Below are 23,636 nucleotides of genomic sequence, written 5' to 3' on the forward strand. Positions count from 1 at the left end.
CTTTATTTATTTTACTTATTATGCCCAAGAATTTAAAAAATTAGCCACCCACACAAATGTGTATCAAGTTGTTTTTTAGGCATTAAGGCTAGCGACATCACTTCTTGGGTATTCTTATTCTTCATTTGTTATAGTGTTCAATAATACACAGAGACATGGAATTTCAAAAATCCAAGACAATGATAATATAACAAATACCTCATGAATCTACTTTTTTGATTTTCTGGATTTCATTTTTATTCTATTATCATTTCCTTGTTTTTGGTTTAATTATATTAAAAACATCTTTAAATGGATAATTATTTCCTATTAATTGCAAAATGACTAGTATGGTATCTAAATTCATTATCAGCTCCCACTTTTAGCCATTTGCTTACTTACCAACATATGGTCCACTGGCACAAAACTTCCTTTGGGACAACTTCAGTAATCTGTCATCTTCTACCTAAAGAAGCAACACAAAGGCTATGGTAGTATCAACACTTTTTTCTTTTCTGTAGGGGGCAATATTCCTATGACATAGAAGGTAAAACCGGTACAATCAAATGTCTCATGAGTACACAAAATGCAATAGTGATGAAAGATGATACTATAAAATGGGAGAAGAATCACTATTTCTCACTTAGGTCTCAGAATAATAATACACTAAATAAAAAACCAGGTTCTATGTAATATGGGCCCTTAGAAGAAATCTGTACCTGGATGAGAACTTAAAAAGATTCAAATTTTCAAAGAGATGCATAATAATAAATAATAAAAAGCAAGTTATTTTAATCTTTACTGAGGAAGGTTATGTTTTTGGTCTTTTCATTTCCAAAAAGTGGCAACGTTAAATTAGCATGTGGATTCAATATTCAAAATTCAAATTTTTAGAATGATTGATACACATGAAAGAAGCACATACCTTGTTTTCAAAGAGTGAGCTTTGCAATGAATACAAAAAAAGTAGAAGAAAAAACTGCAAAAAACTAAAAAGCCAGAAGCAACAAAGGCTAGTACATATTTTAAAAAATACGTCAACAAAATGCAGTTGTTTCATTTATCATTTGTTACTATACCCTAGAACATTTTAAATGACACAAGATGTAACAAATTTAAGATGACCTAAATCAAATTAAAATTGGGCCAATGACTTTTATGGATAAACTGACTATAAGAGACAGAATTGAAGAACTGAAAAATTTAAGGAAGCAATGGCTACTTTGATGCCATAGAGAAACCACAAGTGAGTGTAAACACTACATCATTGATTAGTTATATATCACAGATTTCCCTGAAAAAGTTGAAAGGTAACTTTTAAATTGATTCAGAAATAAAACAAAAATATTTAAATTTAGGGACTATAAAGTGAGAAAGTGATCAAGGTATAAGATTAATAACATTTTGTGTTACAGAGCTCTCATTTTTTAAAAAAAGAATAGAGTCACAAGCTTCTTATTGTAATGAAAATGGAAGATTAATTTGGCTATGCTTATGGACAAAAAACAACAAAGAAAATAAAACCTTGAAAGTAATTCGATGGAAAACTTAACTGAGTCTCAATAATACTGGAAGTGAGGTATTAGTGTCCTGTGTTCCACCTAAAAAGTGTGCTCTGCTCGGAAAAAAAAATTATGGCCTCATAGCTTTTTGTGTAATCATTAAATAGTTTAACAGATGTGAGGTGTTGATAGTTTTTGAGGCAATGAAATCCCCAGAGGTGAAAGGAATAATCATCTCTGTTGTTTTTATTCTTAAAACAGTCAGATAAAATAAAAACTACTTGTTAATGTATATAGAGTGTCAATATCAAATTTGATCAGACATCTCTTATACCTGACTAGTTCAAAATGGAGAAGGAAGACTAGAAAGAAACATAATGGTCACAGTGGTAAGTCACTAAACTTACAGCTATCCTTTTCCACCAAATATAACTGATTCACTAAACTACCTTTTCAAATGCTTGCAGCCAATCTAACTGAGAGGTCCTCCAATGTGTATACTTTATTATAAAATAACAATTGTGTTTATGGTTAACATGGGCTCTGGAAGGTTAACTTGCAAGCACTCTAACATACCTTGTAAATCTGGGTGCATTTTTAGAGTACAAAGGCTGGTTTTAATGTCATCTAGAGTTCTTAAAGTACAGAAAAGCAAGTGAATTTCATTTACTAAAATATCAGACAAATTGAGGAACTTTTATAAGTTTACCTGTTCTGCTTCCACATAAATGAGCGGGAATCCCATTTGTTTGGTCCAGGTATTCATCACCGCTGCTATAGGTTTACCACTAGCACTTTCTAAACTTTCCCAGAGATCCTCTAGGAAATAAGCACAATGAAAATCTAAATGTTTACATTTTTATTTCCCTAAAAAATTCAGAAGCTTTATATAACTCTTGACATTGCATTGCAGACAAACTCTTTGGTTCGTTCAGGAAACCAATAGTGGACCAAATTAATGTTCCCACTGCATCTCCACTAAGTTAACTCTATTACAAAAATTGGTCTTATATTCTAAGACGTTCTTGTTTCAATTTACTTAAAAAATAAATTATAATAAACAAAAGAAAAACAGGTGAGTTTGAACAGGAAGAAACAGAAACAAATGGAAACATATTCAAGGCCGCTATTAAACTATCATTCACAAACACAAAACTATTATACCTACTCAATTAACAGAAGTTAAAAAAGTCAATATATTGTTGTTGAGGTTGAAGTAAAGCTCCTGTGGGTCAAACAGCTGTAGAGGTAGAGTGAGCAAAACAGTAATACAATGTGATACATACTATAATGGGGGCATGAACAGAAGAAATCACTTTTAAAAAATCCAAAGAAAAAAAAGACCTCATAAGAGTTGAATGTTGGTCTGCATCTTGAAGAGGAATTGTTCATTAGACAGAAAAAAAAGTTCATTCCAGGTAGACAGAATAAACGGTCTATGTACAAAGAGGAAAGTATAAAAAAAGAGAAAACATTAAAAACAGCAGTATGTGCAATAAGCAGAAGGTGGAAGTCACATGTGTGGGAGTAATGGGTGATGAGACTACACAAATGGGTAGGGCTGAACTACTGAAGACTGTATGGCTCACAAAGAAGTTCATTCGTGAAGGCAGCGTGGCATCTCAAGTATTTTTAATCAGTAGGTAATGCAATCAGATATTCATTTCAGAAAGATAACCCTGCCTAGACTCAGAGTGAGAAATGAAACTGAAGAGAGTGGGGCAAGGCAAACAGTGAGTTAATAGGTAACTGTAGAATTCAGTGGAGAGATAACAAAGCATGAATTAAGGGAAGCGCAGTGAGGATAGATAGAAAGTACTGGAACTGCTGCAAAAGGATAAAAATCATGGATGGTAACTGAAATGTATTTCAACTGCCAACTGTCTTTCATAAATCACAAAAACAAACCAAAAAAGGTACATGTAGGCCTTGCTATTCAAATTGTGGCCTAAGAACTCGTAGCACTGGCTTCACCTGAGAGAGCTTGTTAGAAACACAGACTCTTGGGCCTCACCCCAGACCTAATGAATTAGAAACATTTTAATAGACCCCAGGTGACTGTAGCACATTACTGTTTAAGAAACATGAAATTCTTTCCTCATATATTATATACAGGCATACCTTGGAGATATTGTGGGCTCTGTTCCAGAATATTGCAGTAAAGAAAATATCTCAAAGCAAGTAACATGAATTTTTCAGCTTCCTAGTCCAGATAAAAGTTAAATTTATACTATAATCTATTAAGTGTGAAACTGCATTATGTCTAAAAAAAATGTATGCACCTTAGTTAAAAAGAACTTTATTTCTAAAAAATACTCACCATCATCTGAACCTGTTTGACAAATGGCAGCGATAGATTTGCATGGTTGCCATAAACCTTCAATTTGTTAAAAAAAAAATAACAAAAAAACAATATCTGCAAAGCACAATAAAACAAGGTATGCCTATATATGCATGCCAAAGACTCATTAAACTTACAGGAGTAAATTTTTCTGTACTCCATCTTTAAGGAACAGAATGCCTCTCTATTTTATAAACTAAAATGGAAATTTACGGGTAGGAGGTGACAAGGTTACATCATATCCTGAACAGAAGAGATACTGTATTTTTAAATCACAAACCTCAGGAAGAGCCCATGGCCAGGACTCTCTGAACTTTTGTCATTCTATTAGGCAGTGATGACATTACATAAATCTTGTTTTTTTAAACTATTTTTTGTCCACTAAGAACTCAAGACTATGACAATGGTTTATAGTCAATCAATTCTTACCCCTTTGTTCATCATTTTGACTCAGATATCCAATAAATTATAACTATCATACACTAAAAATCTTGAAACTCTGTAATTCTACAAGTTCACTTCTAAAAATGGTTAATTTGCAGCTATTTTAATGGCCAATGATTAATTGAAGGCAATAAAACCAACAAATCACCAAAAAGAATAAGCTCTGGTAAGGTAAACAGAACTCTTTAGACTCTTTTAAGTGGCAAAACACTGAGCTCTGGAAAGCAGACTACTGGAGGATGACCAAAAGGTTAATGGGCCCTAATTTAACAAATGGCGTCAAATAAGTCAACTTTATTTTCTACCCATCACATAGAAAGTTAAGCAGTTAGAAAAAAATTAAATGTCCCACTCTCGACAGAGTACCAACATTTTCCATTTCTATCTCAAGCTATTAAAGATTACCTGTGGCAGCATTCTTTTGCTGGAACTTGGTTAAATACATGTTCATTCCTTTCTTAAAGTCCTGCGAAAACAAAATTTTTAAAATTCAAGAGAGTCAGACCTCAGAATTTACGGTATATTTCCATGTTAATATTCAAAAGTTAATTTACTCAAATTACTTGAAAGTCAGATTTACTGAAAACCGTATATTGCCCTCATGTCTACTGCCTTTTATTAAGAATGTATAAATCTTTGCCTTCTATTTTTGCTTTTAAGTTTTATAACAGCCTCCTGTCCACTCCCTAAACATATTTGTATACCATTCATCTAAGGCAGCGGTCCCCAACCTTTCTGGCACCAGAGACTGGTGCTCCTATGAAAATCTAATGCCTGATGATCTGAGGTGGAACTGAGGCAGTGATGCTAGTGCTGGGGAGCGGCTGCAAATAGAGATGAAGCTTTGCTCACTCGTCTGCCGCTCACCTCCTGCTGTGTGGCCTGGTTGCCAACAGGCCATGAACCAGTACCTGTCTGCGGCTCAGGGTCAGGGACCCCTGATCTAACGGATCGCAAGAGTCAATATAAAAAGAAATAAAGATAAGCCAAAGCACGGTAATATTCTTCTAGATTCTAGAAAAAATTCTTAAGAATTTAATTTAAATAAAATCTGATATTTTTCCATGTAAAACTATGATTTATTTCAGCATAAAAGAATGGAAGACTTTTAAAATCGCTTTTTTACCTTATCCCCAATGTAGTCATGTAGCATTCGGATGACAGATGCACCTTTGCTATATGATATAGCATCGAATATCTCATCAACTTCAGAAGGATGGCCCACACTGACCTGCCAGACAGTGTGATTCAAGGTTATGAGAGGAAGCAGACAGCCTATAATACTGAATTACATAAAAGTCTTTGTAGAAAAACCCTTCTAACTAAAGTAATAAGATATTTTTCTTCCTTTAGCTCACTCATAATGTATAATAATGACTCTTAAAAAGAGTATAGTAACTAACACCAATAAAGTGAAGTATATATCCCAGTTATCACTTAGGGTCCAATTTTGGTTCTGCTTTGTTGGAAGCCAAGTCATTACGGATCTGTTTACTAGTGGTGATGGTGAGTGGGGGTGGGAAAGGGAGAGATGAAAACCATTTGCTTTCTTGAACTAGTGTAATGGCTTACAATTATACAGGTTAAATATTTCAAAGTAGACTGTAGTCTAATTCTTTGGAGGCAAAATTTATACATATAAACTAGCTGAAATAAAAATAAGCTAACTCAGAACAATTAAAATATATATAAAAACAGACAATGACAATAACAAAATATGTTCAGAATTTTCTTTGAAACAAATAATGTTCCCCTATGCATATTACCCAAAGTATGGTTCTTCCATATTCTTCAATAAAAAATATATTTAGTGAATGCTTATGAGTACACAGCACTTGCTTCTACAAAGATCAAATTTTAATATGGCCTACCTTAAGAAGAAACATAATTAGAACAGTCTTGCTAGATTTTCAAGACTGGAAGTACAAACCATAAAATAAAGTAAATCACCTATGCAGTTTTCTTTTCAGAGGAGTCCTAAGTATCTCTATAACAAATTACTTATTTCATTAAAAATGAGAGTAAATGGTTGAAATTATGGCTCACTTCAATAGGATGACTGTTATCCAAGGCGTCAAGCTCTTGGGCACGGGTATAATCAGCAGAAACAAACTGAGTCCAGATATCATACTCTGGGAAGCAGTGGTCTACACACAAATATTCAATCCAGGATGCAAAGCCTTCATTTAACCAAAGATGAGTCCACCATTCCTAAAAACAAAAAAATACAAATATGTAAAGAAAAAAATTTCATCATTCTACTAATTTGAAAAACTCACATGTTCCCTTCCGTTATACTCTAAAACTTAAGACTTAATGAACTAAAATTCAATTCAAAACAATTAGTAAATTACTCACATCCTGAACAAGAGATACCTATATAAGAGATTCCAAGAAAAGTCAACGTGCAATATTAGCATTATGCCTGAGGGACATTTTCAAAACATTGCTAAATAACACTTTACTACAAAGGTAACACAGGAAGAAGAAGGTGGGAGGAGGAACTCTTATGTGACAAAGGGGAAGAGAGTAGATAAATGTAGGCTTTTTTTCCTAAATTATTTCCTATATTGTCATATAAAATTTAGTTTAATAAACATTTCTCTTAAAAAAAAACCAGAAAGCTACCAAGACCAAACAAGTGAAAACGGAAAACTATTTCCATAATGACTGATAAAAATCATGGTTTATGGATGAGTTAAACTTTCTAGATAAACAGAAAAGCAGTACTGTTTATGTAAGGATTAGGTGAAATTAACAGAACTGTCACAGCAGTAAGTAGTTCAGTAATGATGTTTAAGCATTTATAGAATATAAATTTCTCATTTGTTAATAAGAATTAATAGTGGAGTAGACAAAGAATATAATAGGTCACAGAGAAAATTAACTTTTTGAAAAAATAACTTTTCAGGAAGAGATTTCAAACTAATTTTCATTAAAGTTGATTAAATTTATTATGAAAAGAAAGCAAAATAGGAATCCAAGATAAATGTTAAAGGATAAATGCTAAAGGATGAATGCAATGGTGAAAAACAAAAAGGAATTTTAAAATTCTGAAAAGATAAAATATTTCCAATATTAAGTGATAAATAGCTACCTGTGTAACTGCTTTGTGCGCTTAACTAGTAGCCTCCATTAAGATAAGCTGATACAAATCTAGTTATTCTCCAGCCTATCTCTAAGCCCTTAAATCCCAATTAATGAAACAATTGACATCTAGTAACTAGAATAGTTACTCAAGTCCAGTAAAATATTGTTTAAGAGCAATACAATAATGCATACATTTCCCCACTAAAATGTATTACTGGTAGTTTCAAAACAAAATCATAAAAAATAAAGCCTGGTGGAAGCTGAGCAAAAAATTATTTAGTAAAAACAAAATTGCTGCATTAAGCAGAAAAAAATATTTCTGTACATATTTGAATATTGGTATTCATACTTAATTCAAAGCATACTTAATTCTACATAAAATTATATTTCAAAATAAAAATTTTCACCCCTAAATAAAATTTTAAACATCCACAGCAAAAGGAAAGGGTTTACTTTCAAAGGCTGACTTTCTTCAGAACTCTCTCAAACATGTGATAGTTGCTAAATGTCTTACTTTCTTGCTTATTTCTGTGACATATGGGCTCAACCAACATTCAAGTCAGGTTCTGCTCTTTGGCACCTAAAATGCCATCAGGGAATTTCGCAGGCTCCAGAATCTCCAGTTCTTTTGTTGCAGAGGTACTTCTAGTTCACTTACTAAACCCTGTGATCCCTAGATCTGACATAATAGGTTTCCATAGATAGTATTTATTTACAGTAAAAGAGAAAGGTCAAGACTAGATGACAATGCTCATTCATTGCAAATATTATAATAAACAAGGATTTCAGTGAGACAGTTGGAGATATATAGTTTATAGTTATTCTGTAGTTTTTTTGCTCTCATTTCTACCAAATTTCAACTTAACATTTTAGGAAATGAAAAACTGACCCCTAAAAACATTTGAAGCTAATCAAAGATCAGTGTCTTATTTATCAGGTTTCTTTTCAGCTAGTGAACTATGTAATAAATATGACACAGGAAACTACATTTAGTCTGGAATCTCACTATGTGGAATCTCTCAACCTAAGAGGAATTTCGTTCTCTCACCCAAATTAGTATCATGACTTCCCCCACTAGCAGGCAAATTCTATAACAGTTCAGAAAATATTTTCTGTTGAATAAAGACTGTCCACATGTTCTTGATCAACAGAGATTCTGAGAAACACTTTTCAATGTGGACCTTTTAAAATAATGTTCTTCTAGTGGCCCTCTTGGCACAGTGGGCAAGTGTATCAGTCTCATAAAATAAAGTTTTTCTATTACTCAATATTTTTTTGGCACAATATTCCAGGAAAACCCGAAATACTATATAGCCAAAATAACATATAGCAGGATGAAGATAAATATATTTGAGCACTTAAAAATATTAAATACCATAGTAACAAGATTTCCAAACCATTGATGGGCGAGTTCATGTCCCACAACCAGAGCAACCCACTGGCGTGATGAAGAACAGGAGTTTTTTGGATCAATAAGCAATGCAGTCTCCCTGTGTTAAAACAAACAAAAAAATTCAACAATAAAAGTACTGCAGTAAAAGTGTGCATGCACAAGTGGGGAGGGAGATTCAAACAGTAAATAAGGTGGTCAAATTAGGCTTTAGAGATGTCAGGAAAACATTTCTTTAGAGTATACAGGATATAAAAAGTTCCAGGAAGATTAACGACTATGTCAATAGAATTCTACAACAGAAGATAAAGCTGTGACACAAATTTAATTATCAGTTTGTTGATAGGACAGCTGCATGAAATTTTTAGAAAAACTTTGTCTGAGGGATTAGGGATTATTGTGCTAGAGAGAGAAGATAGTTCTTCCATGAAAAGATGGGGAGTGGCAAGTGGGGAGAAGATGTATTCCACAGATCCAAAAAGAACACTGAGCAGGTTGTCTAAAACTTAGCTCATCGAAGAAGGCAACTGAAAGTAGAAGGCAAAAACTTGTTTACAGATCCTGCTTCAAAAATTATACAACCCACATGTTTATACTGTGGCAAGAGACATGTAAAAACTTGGCTAGAAATTATTAAATTAGGGAAAGTTCTTCAAGCTGAATAACTATGAAACTACTGGGAGGAAGAGAAGGCACCAAAATGAGAAACTGAGCCAAAAATGTACCTAAAAATGTTACTAATGCCAGATGCTCACTTTAAAATCTCACGCTCTCAGAGGATAGCATCAGAGCGCACTCATCTGCATTTTTGAAATGTGCACGGAAGGGTAGGCAGGAAAATTTATGGCAGATCAAAAAGCAGAAAATACTCAACTATGATCAGGAGTGAAGCTCTTATGAAATTAGTGATTGAAAAGATAAGGCAGGGTAATGCATCATTAACATACCTATAAGTAACAAGGCCCCAGTTCTCCATGGCACCTTCATAAAATAAATATAAACATTTATTGATATATATACATACTTCTTCCTCAAAAATCACAAAATTCAAAAAAAGCTATTACAATTCAGCAATAAAATGAAATTTACTTTACCAGCTGCAAAGTCTGCAATAGCAATGAGATCAATTTTAGGTAGAGGATAAGGAACATTGAAGTAGTCCTTATAAAAAGGCAGGGTTTTAGCAGCAACCTATAAAAGTATAAACAAAAGAACCATCTGATAAATATTTTATTGTAATTCATATAGAAATCCACAAAGGAATCCTGTTGCAAGAGAAAGTATTCACGTTACTAGATATCAACCCCGGGGGCTCTACCTCCAAAGACTGTCTTAGCCCCATGATTTGTATAGGCTGGACAAACTTTAATCCAGTTATAACTTGATATGAAAAATATAATTACATATTTTCCCACCCACTCTCTGGATATATAAATTCTACTCTAATATTTTCTTAATCATTATCTTGTAAAATGTTAATGCAACACCAAGGTTGGTAGTTCCAAAATTCTATTAAAAATAAAACCAAAGTAGCAAAACAATTTCAGATTAAATGATAAATAATTGTACTAATAATTGATCAGAAATGTAAATTCCCCAACCTGGAGTTATGGACTGTTGGAACAATCCTCTTCAAGTACATTTACCTCTAACGCAAATTTTCCTTGCTCTGCTTTGCCAACAGGGGTGTAAACACGGACACACACACCATCTTTTGACCTTGTTTCTACAAAGTCATATTCACCCACAACAAATGCCACCAGATACGTAGACATGACAGGTGTGCGAGCAAACTTCACTTCCACTACATTTTCATCATCAGGGTATGGTTTCCGATCAACTACATTCTTAAAAAGAAAAAAAAAAAATTAAAACAGATTTACATTAAATACCTTAGAGCAAGCACTATCCCAAAACTGTAGGCTTTATGGCCTCTCCTTCCTCCTTTCCAGCACTGCTTACTTCTCTATCCAATTCATCCGGTGCTTTTATGCTCTCAAGATTTTCCTATTAAGAAGTGATCTAATAACGTATTCACACTAAGAAGTTTGAGGCTAAAGTGTTAAAACCACCAAAGATTTGTAAGCAAAAAGAAACAACTTTTCTTGAATACCTGTTATATGCCAGGCACTGGGATGTTTTAAGATAGGCCTTAATACTTTTCACATGAAATAAAGATAGAAGACAACAATTATTAATAAAAAAATAAAATGTAATTGTGGAATCTACATTTCAAAGGGTACAAAGTTCTAGATTTAGAGCATTCTCTGTGTCAAGGTTGGCTCTAAGCAAATTTGTGAAGAGATCTCTACTCTACTTTTGGAGTCTCCAAATTCCCTTTGGTGTTCTCTCTCTTTTTCCTATTCAGGCCCTCAGTTTCCTCAAGATCTCTCTATTCTTTCCCCCAAGGAAGATTTATTCAAGAACAGACCTGATAAATTCATACTAAATTGTAAATGAATATTCAGTTTAATAAATTAGCCTCCTCCCTAAGAATATTTGAGAAGAGAATGGCATTCTATCTATGGAATTCTCTCCACCAATAAAGGAAGCAAAAGTCAGTTATTTCCAGGTATAGTAGTCTTTTTCAAGTTTACTAGATTCATATTATAGGCTATAGGCTACTCTATGTCTTAAAGCAGTCCTAGACAATACACTTCAAGTGGTGAACGCTTACTCTATTTATGAATGAAATCAATGACATTAGTGAAGACACCATATTCCGAAAATACAATCAGCCCAAAACCTAAATACTCTTCATTATGTATCTATATCTTTTGGCATTTAAAAAGAAAGTCAGATATTCTTCCTTTCAGGTAATATTTATTAAACTCATCACTTCTTAGTTTTCCAAATTAAAAGAAGCAAATAATCTTATTAATGTAGTTTACAAGAAATATCTTTCATGAGGTAGGAAACTCTAAATAAGCAATTAAGAAAAAGAGGGCTTACTGGAAATAATAAAACTCACATTTGTTTTCTATTATGTATCAAACAACGTGTTAGGTGGTTTCATGCTATCCCATCTAATCAGCAATCTCTGATAAAAACTTATACTTACGAACACATACATACCATGTTTGATAAAGCTACTCTGTCTTTAGGAACAACCAATGAGATATCAAAAGTTGCTTTGATGGCAGGCTCATCCCAGCAAGGAAAAGCCCTCCGAGCATCAGTAGCCTTAAAATATATATAAAATACAAATGTCACTGAATTAACCTAACAGCTTTTTCATGAAGTAACTGTCATTTATTCATTCATTTATATAATTCATTCACTTGTTCAAATATTTACTTTCTTTTCAGTGCCAGGCAACAAGCTAGGCACTGACTACAAAGAAAACATAAGGCTTAGTTAGTATCATTGCCACATCAGCAATTATCCAGGAATGAGGTCTACTGCAGATCTTGACAATTTATAGTATTAAAATAACTTATAATTATATTTTTGTTTTTATTTTCGTTTTTTTAAAATATTTGTTTTTGATAAAACATTTCAAAAATTTAATGCAAGTGGCTTCATCAATACTGTTAACAGAACACAGATCACAGGAAGGTCAAAAGTATACTCTAAGGATTCATAGCTGGGAAAATATGACAAGTTGCCTCTCTGGTTTTTACTTCAAAAATAAAAATATTTTCAGAATCTTTGATATACTTTGTTCTTTATCTAGAATGGTATCAATTAGAATAATGACAAATTCTCTATCAATTCTAAAGCAGATAGTTCATTTAATGGCATTTTCATATACTACACATAAACTGTCACCACTTGACCTACTTAAAGAGACTTCATTCTTCCTTTAAAAAAATAATTTAAAAACTCAGCAAACTTGTTAAAGAAAAATAAAATTTAGTGGTTCAGCAGAATATCAGTTACAATAGAAAAAAGTTAGATAAAATAGAAAAAATAAAAAAATTGAGCCAATGACAAGATTCAGTACCATAAAGAAAAGTAACAAAATACACAGAAGTAGAGGAAGCACATACTTCTGCAAAAGGGTTTCTCTGAGGAAGAATGTTACATGGCTGCACTCTCAAAAAATTAAATTATAAATTCTATCAAAGAACAAATAAAACATTTGAAAAGTAAGTAGAGTGTAAGAAAAGAAATAGTAGCACAGAAAAACTTAAATTAGGAGCAGCAGCGGTACAGAAATGAATTTATACTAGAGGAAATTAAATGACACGAAATAAAGATTTAATAGTTACTAAAATATCTAAAGGACAAAGTGATGAAAGCAATCAAAGGTACATCTGAAGGATATACACTAGAGTTAAATCTATTAACTGATGTTCTTGAAGAAGAGATCAGCGCGTGCACACACACACACACAAATACATACAGGTAATAAAAATTCAGTACTTGAATTGCTTTTATACTATGTACTTTTCTTAATTAAAATTATCCTCTTAGTATTTGACACCTGTGGTTTTTCCTACTAAATTAATAGTAATGCTGCCATATATAGATATCTATTTTCATTGCCTAACCCACACTCCTAATTCCCTCCCTTCTATAATAAAGATAATTGGGTGAATATAAAATAAAAATCCAAAATCATGAATATAATTATGACCAAAGGCACCTAGCCTCAAATAATCACACAAATAATAGAATACATCTTTGTCAGACTATCTAATTTAAGATCATAATACTTCAGAAAATAATACCATACCTCAAACTGTGTGACAGCAGCATAGCGTACCTCTCCAGAAGGGGTAGTATATTTACTTCTATAGAAACCTTTCATTTTGTCATTCAGCTCTCCAACAAAATCTATCTTTAAGGTTCCTGTACCTGTGATTGAGGATAAATGTAAACCATTTTTGTGGAAATGTTAAGTATAAATTATCAAAAAAATATATATATCCTTAACACACTAATTAAAAAAAAAAAGACACTAATTCAGTTCACTATTTATAATGTTTAAATCATCCCTTCCTTTCTCAAATACTCCTGGCAATACAGAGAATATTTACTAAAGTACATAGCAGACTAATGATAAAGTAAAGCTTAAAGCAATGTTTACAGTGGGTAACTGCTTAGAAAATTCTTTATTAACTTAGTCTCGAATTACCAATACATGAAGATAAAAACAGGAAAGGCACATTTATTATTAAATGTATAACATGCTATTGTGCATGGTGCTTTAAAAATATTTATAAACTTGGAAGTAGGTATTGTCTCTATTTTTTCAGATGAAGAATCTGAGGCTGAAAGTTAAATAACTTGCCCATGGTCACACAATTAGTTAAGCTACAAGAATGAGATAAAAACTTAGGCCTGTTTAGTCCAAAATTCATGCTCTTTGCCAATTACATCATGTAAATTAGTCCTTTCAGACAACTTCATGCCAATAACTATCAATAAGACAAGACTCTCACTATTTGCTCAATCCAAAGGGAACACTGGTTCCATACTTTTGTAAGGAACTATAGAGAATACCAATAATTTGATCAGCAAAAGGGCATGAAACAAACTCTTACAGCTACTTCAATCATTTGAAGTCTGATATTAAATACATTTAACCAATTATTAAATACAAATAAAAATGAATACTTATTCAACTTGAATATACATTTTATTGTCATACAAGAGCAAAACCAATTAAGATAAAATGGGAGTTTTTGTGAGTATATACGCTTTCTTTCATAACAGAAATAAAGTAATTATTATCTAGTAGTCATCTACTAAATTCAGATACATGACAAAATAATAATCCTATCCTACATTTCACAAGTCAAGTTACAAAAAAACTCCCAAAATACTGACTTTGTAAGTGGTTTTTTTAAGGTGCCCATTTATAACAGGATCTGGAGCATGAAGTCTAATAAATCAAAAATAGAGTTTAACTATAAAGTAATTAGCTAATCACACCAAAACTTTTATATCCTAATGTCTTAAACTGTTACTTTGGAATTCTGTAGAGCAATAACACTGACATTGTTCAAAATGTTCTCTCACTTTCTCTTTCTGACATATCCTTTTGGATGTTCACAAAGTCAAATCTTGACCTTCCAAAATTGAATGTGCTTTGTGGAAAGGTCCAAAAGTCATAAAAAGTCCAATTCTACAGAATAAGTGAATGCAAACTGTTTCTAGATAAAACACTAAGGGTGTCTATGAAGTCATTAAACTGATTTTATGTGCCTCAAACTGGTTTTGCAAGTGATTTCAAGTCAAAAATTCAGATCTTTGCAACAAAGTCATCACAAAAGAAAGTGCCACTCTTAAAAGTAACCCAGGAAAATAACACTAGAACCTCAACTGAAGCTCAAATCAATAGACATTTGTGATTATATTTTTAAAAATCAGACATTCTGTCTGAAGGAGACAATGTATACGTCTTTCTTTTAAAGAGAATGATAGATTACTGGGACAGTAAATAGGAATACAGTAAAAGAATCTGAAAGAATTCACTTTAATAAAATTTACAAGGAGTATCTAATAGATTATAAAACCCACTAACTTTAATGAGAATTGCTTGATGGAATTTTATGTTAAAATTCCATAAATGGAATAGGGTAAGGCTGTTTTCACTAAATTAACTGTTAAAATGTCTTTTAAATAACTCATATTCCATGGTAAATCTACTTTTGACTTTTCCTATTTGGAATAAAACTCATAACTAAATAAGAAAGGCTGCTTACACTTTTACTCGGTTTTAAATCTCCAAGGCCATCAAACCATAACAAGATATTGACAGTGACCACTTCCAAAAGTGGCATACTAAACAAAATACAAAGTATTGGGAAGGGTTATTACCTGAAATTCAAACAAAACACAAGTTAAAGTTTAAAAAAAAATCATTAACAAATTTAATTAGTGTCACATTGTACAATACTAATTACAAAATATTTACTATTGACAGAATTTCAGGGCAAGAAAAAAAAAAAAGGACTTCTTGATTCATTTCGCTTATCAAATTTATACCATATTGAAGAACTAATTGCTAGGTTGTCTAATTTTATATCTATCTGCACACATAATTTACAATGCTTCCTCAAATTACATACAATATTTCAATATCCAATGTACGCAATACTTATCTGGTTGGTGTGGTAACCCTTTTAAAACATACAGTAAGTTCATTTATAAATTAAACAACTGAAAAATTGGGACTTCCACCAAAAACTTTATCTGTTTAACGTTTAGGAGACCATAATAATTGTAAAAGCTGAAGTAGATCTTGAAATACTTTAATAAAAACTTAATGAGTCTACTAAAGGCTATAAAATGAAACAGATTATACAAAAAGGGTCTTTTCCTTTGTGTCATGATTTCTTATGATCCTGTTTTTCACTCTTCAAAATGTTAATATCTTCTAGTGTTTCTCCAAATAAATGCCTCTACAGGATTCTTAACCACTGATTCTGAGGTTGTTAGGTTGTACAATGATTATGGTAACTTAACCATTATTCTAGAATGGTGCCAGTTTCAGAAAAGATGTTTTACTTAGCCTTATAATACTTGACATGACTGTTAAGTTTAATGAGGCTAAATGCAAAGGTTACTAATATCCTAATATATGTTCAATATTTACTTAATTACCAGAATACAGACCACTTGTACAACCTATTAAAATTTTGAAAAAAATAAGGACTTCATTCTTAAAGCAAAGAATGACTAGATAACTCTGACCCAGAGAATCTTGGAAAATGTGAAAGTCAATAATTTTCAAAGAGATATTTATAAATATTTAATAATTAAATATAGTCATATCTATAAATAAGATATTTTTAAATTCTAATTTATATCAGTTATCTACAGTTATATTAGCTAAAAAATCTCCAAAACTCTGTCGAATTGTAGTATACTAAAGATCATAATTTTCCCTGACCGGTTCCTTTTATTAGAAATGACTTCACAATTTACTAGGTCTGCTGTTAATAATACTTGCCAAGAATGATACAGCTCTCATACACTGATAATAAATAACCTTTTATATACATAAAGAAGGGGAAAAGAAGAAGGGTGCAGAATATTATGTGTGGCATTCTAACTTTTGTTTAAATAGAATATATGCAAATGTTTACAAAAGCATGGTATAGTTTTGAAAGGATATATAGGAAACTAGTTGCTTCTAAGGAGTGGAGCTGAGAGTTGAAGACAGGGATATAATGGCAAACAAATTTTCACTATATATCTTTTGAATTTCAAACCACGTCCATGTATTATATATACTGTCTGAGTTCAAATCCAGGCTCTGTCACTTATTAGCTGCTGACCTTGGGCAAGTTAGTTAATTAAGCCATCTTTGTGCCTTAGGTTTCTTTATCTACAAAGTGGGGATAATAGAACTTATTTCGAAAAGGATTTAAATAAATTAGTATTTGTGAGGTACACAGAACAGTATCTGGCAAAGATTAAGCATTTACTAGATACATGCACATACTATATATACACACACACATATATACACCCCCCCACAAACACACACACAAACATACAATACCTCCCTTCTCAGAGTTTCTGTCTATCCTTACCTGATGAATTCTAACAAATACATTCTGGTTTCTTTTGATAAAGACAGTATCTTTAAGTTTTTTGATTTAATAGTGTTGTCATATTTCCTAATGCTGAACAACTGAATCAATGCTATCTTTTTATTTTTTATACATGTTAGGTTTGGGTATTTTCTTGGACTATTTTAAAAACCAGTTTTTAAATATTATTGCTCCTCTCTTCTTCACATATCATCAATTTATGTTCTTAAATCTTTATTTTTCTCTTCTACTTTCTTCAAGTTATCTGTTCTTTTTGTCTGATTTTGATCTTGATGCTTACTTAGCTCATTAATTTTCAGTCTTTCTTATCTAAATATCCTCTCTGAGTAATGTTTTCCTGCACCCCACATGCTTTGATATGTAGTAATTTCATTACTCAGTTTTAACATTTTTCTAATTTCCATAACAAGTCCTATTTGACTCATTAATTTTCAGATATAATTTTTCCAAATATACAAGAGATTTTTTTATTTCTCTTTTGCTACTAAATTTAATCTTTTCACAGGGTGAACACAATGTAGTTTGTGAGGATTTAAAATTTTTAAAAGATTTTATTTTATTTCTATCAAAGTAATAGTTCATAGCATAAAACTCAAATTCATATACTATTACAGGTTTACATATATAAGCTGCAGGCCCCTGCTCGCTGTCACCCTACTGCCCCCACTGCTGCCAGTAGCACCTCTGCCATTTTTAAATACTTTGCTTATACAGCTATTTCTTCGCTGTTCAATTTTATAAATTATTTTCTTATTACTGAAAAAATGAAGTTTTAGCTAAATCGCATCTTCCATTCTTATGTCTTTTACAAAGAATTAAATTTTCTCTGCCCTTGCAAATATGAAAATACCTTTATTTTACCCTCTTTAAATTCAGTTTGGCTAATCTGTTAGCCTTCCCCCTTCCTCCCAGTGCCCTCACCTTAGGGAGAATCTGTTTTAGAGCCTCGCTTTATCCCAAACAGTTCTAAAATCTGCTTTGGTGTGGAACTTTTTACATTTATTCATTTAGTCCCTCTCAATGCTGTACCTTTTCAAATTGAAGGCTCCTGTCCCATTAGCGCAAAGAAATTTTCTTGTTCTGTGTCTTTAATAATTTCTTCTTCCCATTTTTTCTGTCCTTTTGCTAGATGAACATTGGGTTTGCTAAGTCCTCAAATCTTCCTACTCTTTGGAAGTATCTTCTATTTCATCTTCTAAAACTTCTACTGGATTTTAAAAAAAATTTCTATTGTATTGTAATTTCCAAAAGTTTTCTTGCTCTAATTCTTTCTGTTTGATGATATTCTGTCCTGTCCTTGTTTAATTAGAATATTAAAGATATCTCTAAGGATATTAATTCATTTTGGGTTTTTTTGAGACTTTCTTTTCATTTGCTCTTGCTTCTTCCCAGTTCCTATGCTTCAATTATATATATTGTTTTGCTTTTTGTTCTATCTTTCAAACTAGAAATTTTATCAAATGTCTAAGAATTATTACCCCAGAAATTTAGGCTTGGCCATGCTATTTGCTTTGGCAAATAAAATGTGAATGGACATCAAGTACACTGCCATCCATGTAGAAACTTTACATGTCTTCACAGTTTGGCTCTCTCCCCATCCCTGAACTTCTGCCTGCTGCCATGTGAGAGAACAGCATGCTGCTATAGGCTCCAGAATGAGACTTGTGAGCTGAGTGGAGGCTCAGTAATGTTGGCCATATGACTACATATGATTACTAGTCCTCACAGGGCATTATGTAACAAAAAATATTTGTTGTAAGCCACTGAGGTTTGTAATCCCACTTGTAGGTTAAAATGTACACATATACTTATAAATACATAGAATATTTCTGAAAAGATTCACCAGACAGTAGAAGTAGAAGTCAGAGAGAGGAAATCTCAATTTTTATGTAATATTCTTAGGTATTTTAAATACATGTTCATGGCAAAACATTATTATTATAATACTATCACACAAAAAAATCCTAGTTAGAAAAAAGCAAAATGTAAGGTCGTTAAGAGCCCTGAAATAAAAGATAAAATTCCAACTTAAAATTTTTCTAAAATTTTTATATTAGAGCAATATATTCAGTATAAAAATTACAGAAACCAGAAAAAGTTATAAATAAGAATAAAAATCATCAATTATGTCAACAGACATATCACTTTATTTCCACCATTTTAGAGGTATGATTCATCACCCTGTGTGTGTAATTTTGTATCCTTTTTAATTTTATAATAAGCACTTTATAGTGTTAAGAATTCACATACCTCACTTTTAATTACTACATATATTCCACCATACAGATATGTTATAATTAACTTATTTCCTTAGTGTTGGAAAAACATATTAATTCCAATTTTTTACTGCCTTAAGTAATGTCTCAAGAGATATTTCTAGGCACAAAACATTTCTTGTATTTGTGATTTTACTACAGGATACATTCTTCTTACCAGAACTGCTGAGTCAAAAAATATGAACATGTTTAGTTTCTTGATACATACTGCTGGACTGCTTCTAAATAAATTATATGGATTTATACTTCCACCAATAACGTCGAGGCAGTCATATCATCAAGAATCTTTTTTTTTAAATTTCAACTTACATGACAGGCAAAAACTGGTATATCAGTAACCATTGTTTTGATATTTCTCATTACTAAGAAGGCTGACTCTTTTCACGTTTATTAGTCATCTGCATTTTATTTCACATGAATTGTCCGTTGCTTTTCAATAGCTCATTAATCAAAGTCTTAGGTGCTTTACCAATTGATTTGTATATAATTTCATCTACTATATTAAGCTTGGAAAGTCCTATTTTCTTCCAGCTTTTATACCTAATAGTAGTAACATCAACAAATCTTTCCTTCGAAGCCCTCACTAGCATATCTATCTAGTTTCCTGCTGTATATCAAAATCTACTGCGAGACATTTATCTTAGACTTGGATTCAATTAGTAAAAGACGGAGCTAGGTAAATATATTTTTAAAAACTAAATTGAAAAGGTGAAACACAGTGCATTATGTTCTAAGGTAAAAAGACCATTAGTTTTTGGTCTATTTTTTTTCCTCTCATTTTTTTTCCCCCTGCTGGCCCCAGAATTGCCTGAATTTAATCTGCTTAAAACAATGAAGGGGAAAAGAACACACAAAAAAATTTTTTGGAAGATGTCGCTATTCATCACTAGATTTTACAAAAACCACATCTCTTACCTGGTTGGAGAGTACTAGGAAAAGACAAGGTGACTTTTTCATCTTCATTCTGATAGTTAAATCCTGTAGCATGTATTTCTGGAATGCAAAAAAAAATTACGATAAATCTGACTGAATTGATAAAGACCAAATCTAGACTGCAGCAAATTAACATTTTCAACAGCAAAATCTCACTGAAACTAAATAGTCTTAATTCAATAAGTTCCTTTCAAACTAACCTATTTAAGGCTAAGTAACCTAAGTTAAATATGGTCCCTAAAAACAATCCTTATACATGCTATATGAATTCAGAAAACTTTGTAAGGGAAATAGAGCTACCATAAATGTGAAGAGGTTTTTCCACCAAATTCTCAGACACGCTTCATTCTCAACTTTGTGTGACTATATTGCTGTCTACGTATCAGTCTCAATCATGAAAAATCTGAAGACTGAGCAAACTGCTAAGATTTTAGTGCTAAAGTTACATAGATGAAAGTTCTGACCCTCACCCAAAGATAAGTGACAATCCCAACTAAGACTTTCAGTAAAGTTCTTTGTTGTTACATTTTACAGAAATAAACAAGGTGAAAACAGGTATGTAGATTAAATTAAGTCTTCGATTTACTCTTTACTAAGAGTGAGAAGACACTGCTTATTTGACTAATACTTCTAAAAACTTAATTGACACTTTAGGGAAAGAGGTAAGCAGATCAACTTCCAACCACATCACATCCCCATCCCAAAAGAAAAGTCAGACAGTCAGAGAGGTAGCCTTAATAAGGACATGAAAAGATGTTCAACATCATTACCCATCAGGAAATGCAAACCACGATGAGATACCACTTCACACTCACTAGGATGACTATAATCAAAAAGACAGATAATAGCAAATGTAAGGGAAGATGTAGAGAAATTGGAACACTCATACATTGCTTGATAGTAGGACTGTAAAATGGTACAGCTGCTTTGGAAAATAGCCTGACAGTTCCTCAAAAGATTAAATATAGAGTTCTTGATATGATCCAGCAACCCCAGGCCTAGGTATACACAAAAGAAATAAAAACTTATGTCCATACAAAAACTTATATCTAAATGTTCATAGTAGCATTATTCATAACAGCCCAAAAGTAGAAACAACGCAAATGTTCATCAATTGAGGAAAGAGATCAAATGTGGTGTACAACAAAATATTATTTGACAACAAAAGAAATGAAGTTCAAATATATACAATATGGATACGCCTTGAAAACATTATACCGAGTGAAAGAAAATAGAAACAAAAGGCCACATATTTATAAGAAATGTCCAGAATAGGTAAATCTAAAAAGACTAAAAGTAGATTTGTGGCTGCCTAGGGCTGAAATGTTGAGAGGCAAAGGGAAGTGACTGCTCATGGGTACTTTCTTTTTGGGGTGACGAAAATGTTCTATTGATTCTGGTGATGGCTGCACAATTCTGCGAATATACTAAAAACCACTCAATTGTAGCTTTAAATAAATGAATTGTATGATATGTGAGTTATACCTCAATAAAACTGTTACTAAAAGAGAGAGGTAGCCTTATCAGTCACAGGGCTAAGTTTGATATGGGTAACAGTGATTCAGATTTAATACCATTCTATGAGCCAAGCAAGATGGCCTCAATTCATTTTTTTAATGAATCACCCAAAGATTGACTTTCCAATGTTTTTAATATCATTACAGTTCAAATAAGTCTTTATAAAACCAAAATGTTTACACAACTAATAAGAAACTATAATTTCAGATTTTAAAAGAATTTTAATCAATTACTTCTCATTTTACAGGTGAAGAAAATGAGGTATATAAAGTTAATGATTTGCCTCAGGTCATATAGCTGGAGTAGAACTCAGTTCCCTTCTTACTCCTATTGCCAAAATTCTTTCTATTATCATAAACTAGCTCCTAAATCTGAACAGAAACTTGAGACTTAACATATACACAATGCTGATGAACTCTCTGCTGAAACTGACTTTTGCTGGCAAAAAAATAGATCTTTGCTCTAACTAATTTCCAAGAATAGTATTATATTTAGCCTATAGAAGAGCCAAGAATCACCTCAATGCTTAAGAATGTACCTTTCTGACTACATATAAAATAGCGTTATGTTAGCTATGAGGTACTGTGATCAAAGATCATCTCCATAAAGGTTTACTAAAGCTAACTTGTTTTAATAAATGCACAAAAAAGCTTTGAACTGGTAAGAAATGAAAATGGGGGGGGGGCATTTTTAAAACTGAAACAATCAAGTATTGTATCGCTAGATTCCATTCTACAGCATATATATTTCTAAGTGTACACGTTAACTATATTACACGTGTACAAAAAAAGAGCAACATTTCCTCCAAAATTCTTAGAAAAGAGAGAATAACCATATATTCGAATTCTTAAAAAGTCATCTGTATTATGGGATACTCTTCCAATTACTTTATATAAGACTATACTACTTTGCAAACACATCAGAGTTTGAAATAACCTTGGTCAGAAGTAGTTTTGGATATTCTGTAGATGGCACCACCATTTTTATTCAGTGGCTCAAATCAAAAATATGGAATCATCCTAACCGCCTCTCTCCATGTTGGTCTGTCTCTTATACCACACATCCAATAAGCAAATTCAATAGCCTATATGCCTTTAATTCCAGACTTTTCAATGCCTCCACCATTACAACCCCACCCAGTCCAATGTGCATTATTTCCCTCCTAGACCATCACTGTAGCTTCCTTACTGTTTACATTCTTGCAGCTTTATAGTCTATTCTTCACACAGCAGCCAGAGAAATGAGAGATCATAGCTTCTAATGGAGTCTCCAAATATTCAGAATTAAAAGCCAAATCTGCTTGAGGTTGGTAAATATTTGTTAGAGAGGACAAAGAAATTATTGACCACACAAAAAATTTGTTGATAGATCAGATTTCATTAATATTTAAAACTTGTGATTATCAAAAGACACTGTTAAGAAAATGAATGTGCAAACCACAGACCAATAGAAAATATTATCTATATTATATATAATGTGTACATGTATGTCATATATATGACAAAGAACTTGCATCCAGAGTATACATAAATACTTCTACAACTCAACTTGAACAATTTCATAATGAATATAAACAGATTTTGCCAAAAAGCAAATGAAAAAGTACTCAACATCATTAGTAGAGAAATGCAAATTAGAACCACAATTACA

The 23,636-nt window shown here is 32.1% G+C and overlaps 1 protein-coding gene across 4 annotated transcripts in view; it reads right to left on the bottom strand.

Moving 5' to 3' along the window:
• NPEPPS (aminopeptidase puromycin sensitive) overlaps window positions 1-23,636 on the bottom strand; it is a 65,175-nt gene that overhangs the window by 14,972 nt on the left and 26,567 nt on the right. For 3 of the 4 annotated variants that reach the window (XM_016164646.2, XM_016164647.2, XM_016164649.2), the window contains 12 exons: window positions 20,451-20,528; window positions 13,428-13,549; window positions 11,822-11,929; window positions 10,393-10,593; window positions 9,841-9,937; window positions 9,694-9,727; window positions 8,732-8,846; window positions 6,313-6,477; window positions 5,393-5,497; window positions 4,672-4,732; window positions 2,191-2,300; window positions 382-445 (listed from right to left, as the gene is read on the bottom strand). In XM_016164646.2, coding sequence (XP_016020132.1) covers window positions 382-445; window positions 2,191-2,300; window positions 4,672-4,732; window positions 5,393-5,497; window positions 6,313-6,477; window positions 8,732-8,846; window positions 9,694-9,727; window positions 9,841-9,937; window positions 10,393-10,593; window positions 11,822-11,929; window positions 13,428-13,549; window positions 20,451-20,528 — 1,260 coding nt within the window. Of the gene's footprint in view, window positions 1-381; window positions 446-2,190; window positions 2,301-4,671; window positions 4,733-5,392; window positions 5,498-6,312; window positions 6,478-8,731; window positions 8,847-9,693; window positions 9,728-9,840; window positions 9,938-10,392; window positions 10,594-11,821; window positions 11,930-13,427; window positions 13,550-15,402; window positions 15,518-20,450; window positions 20,529-23,636 lie in introns of those variants that run through there. The other variant, XM_036223490.1, reaches the window with a different exon arrangement.

This window comes from Rousettus aegyptiacus, unplaced genomic scaffold (assembly GCF_014176215.1).
Source record: "Rousettus aegyptiacus isolate mRouAeg1 unplaced genomic scaffold, mRouAeg1.p scaffold_m13_p_6, whole genome shotgun sequence".
NCBI classification, from domain to species: Eukaryota; Metazoa; Chordata; class Mammalia; order Chiroptera; family Pteropodidae; genus Rousettus; species Rousettus aegyptiacus.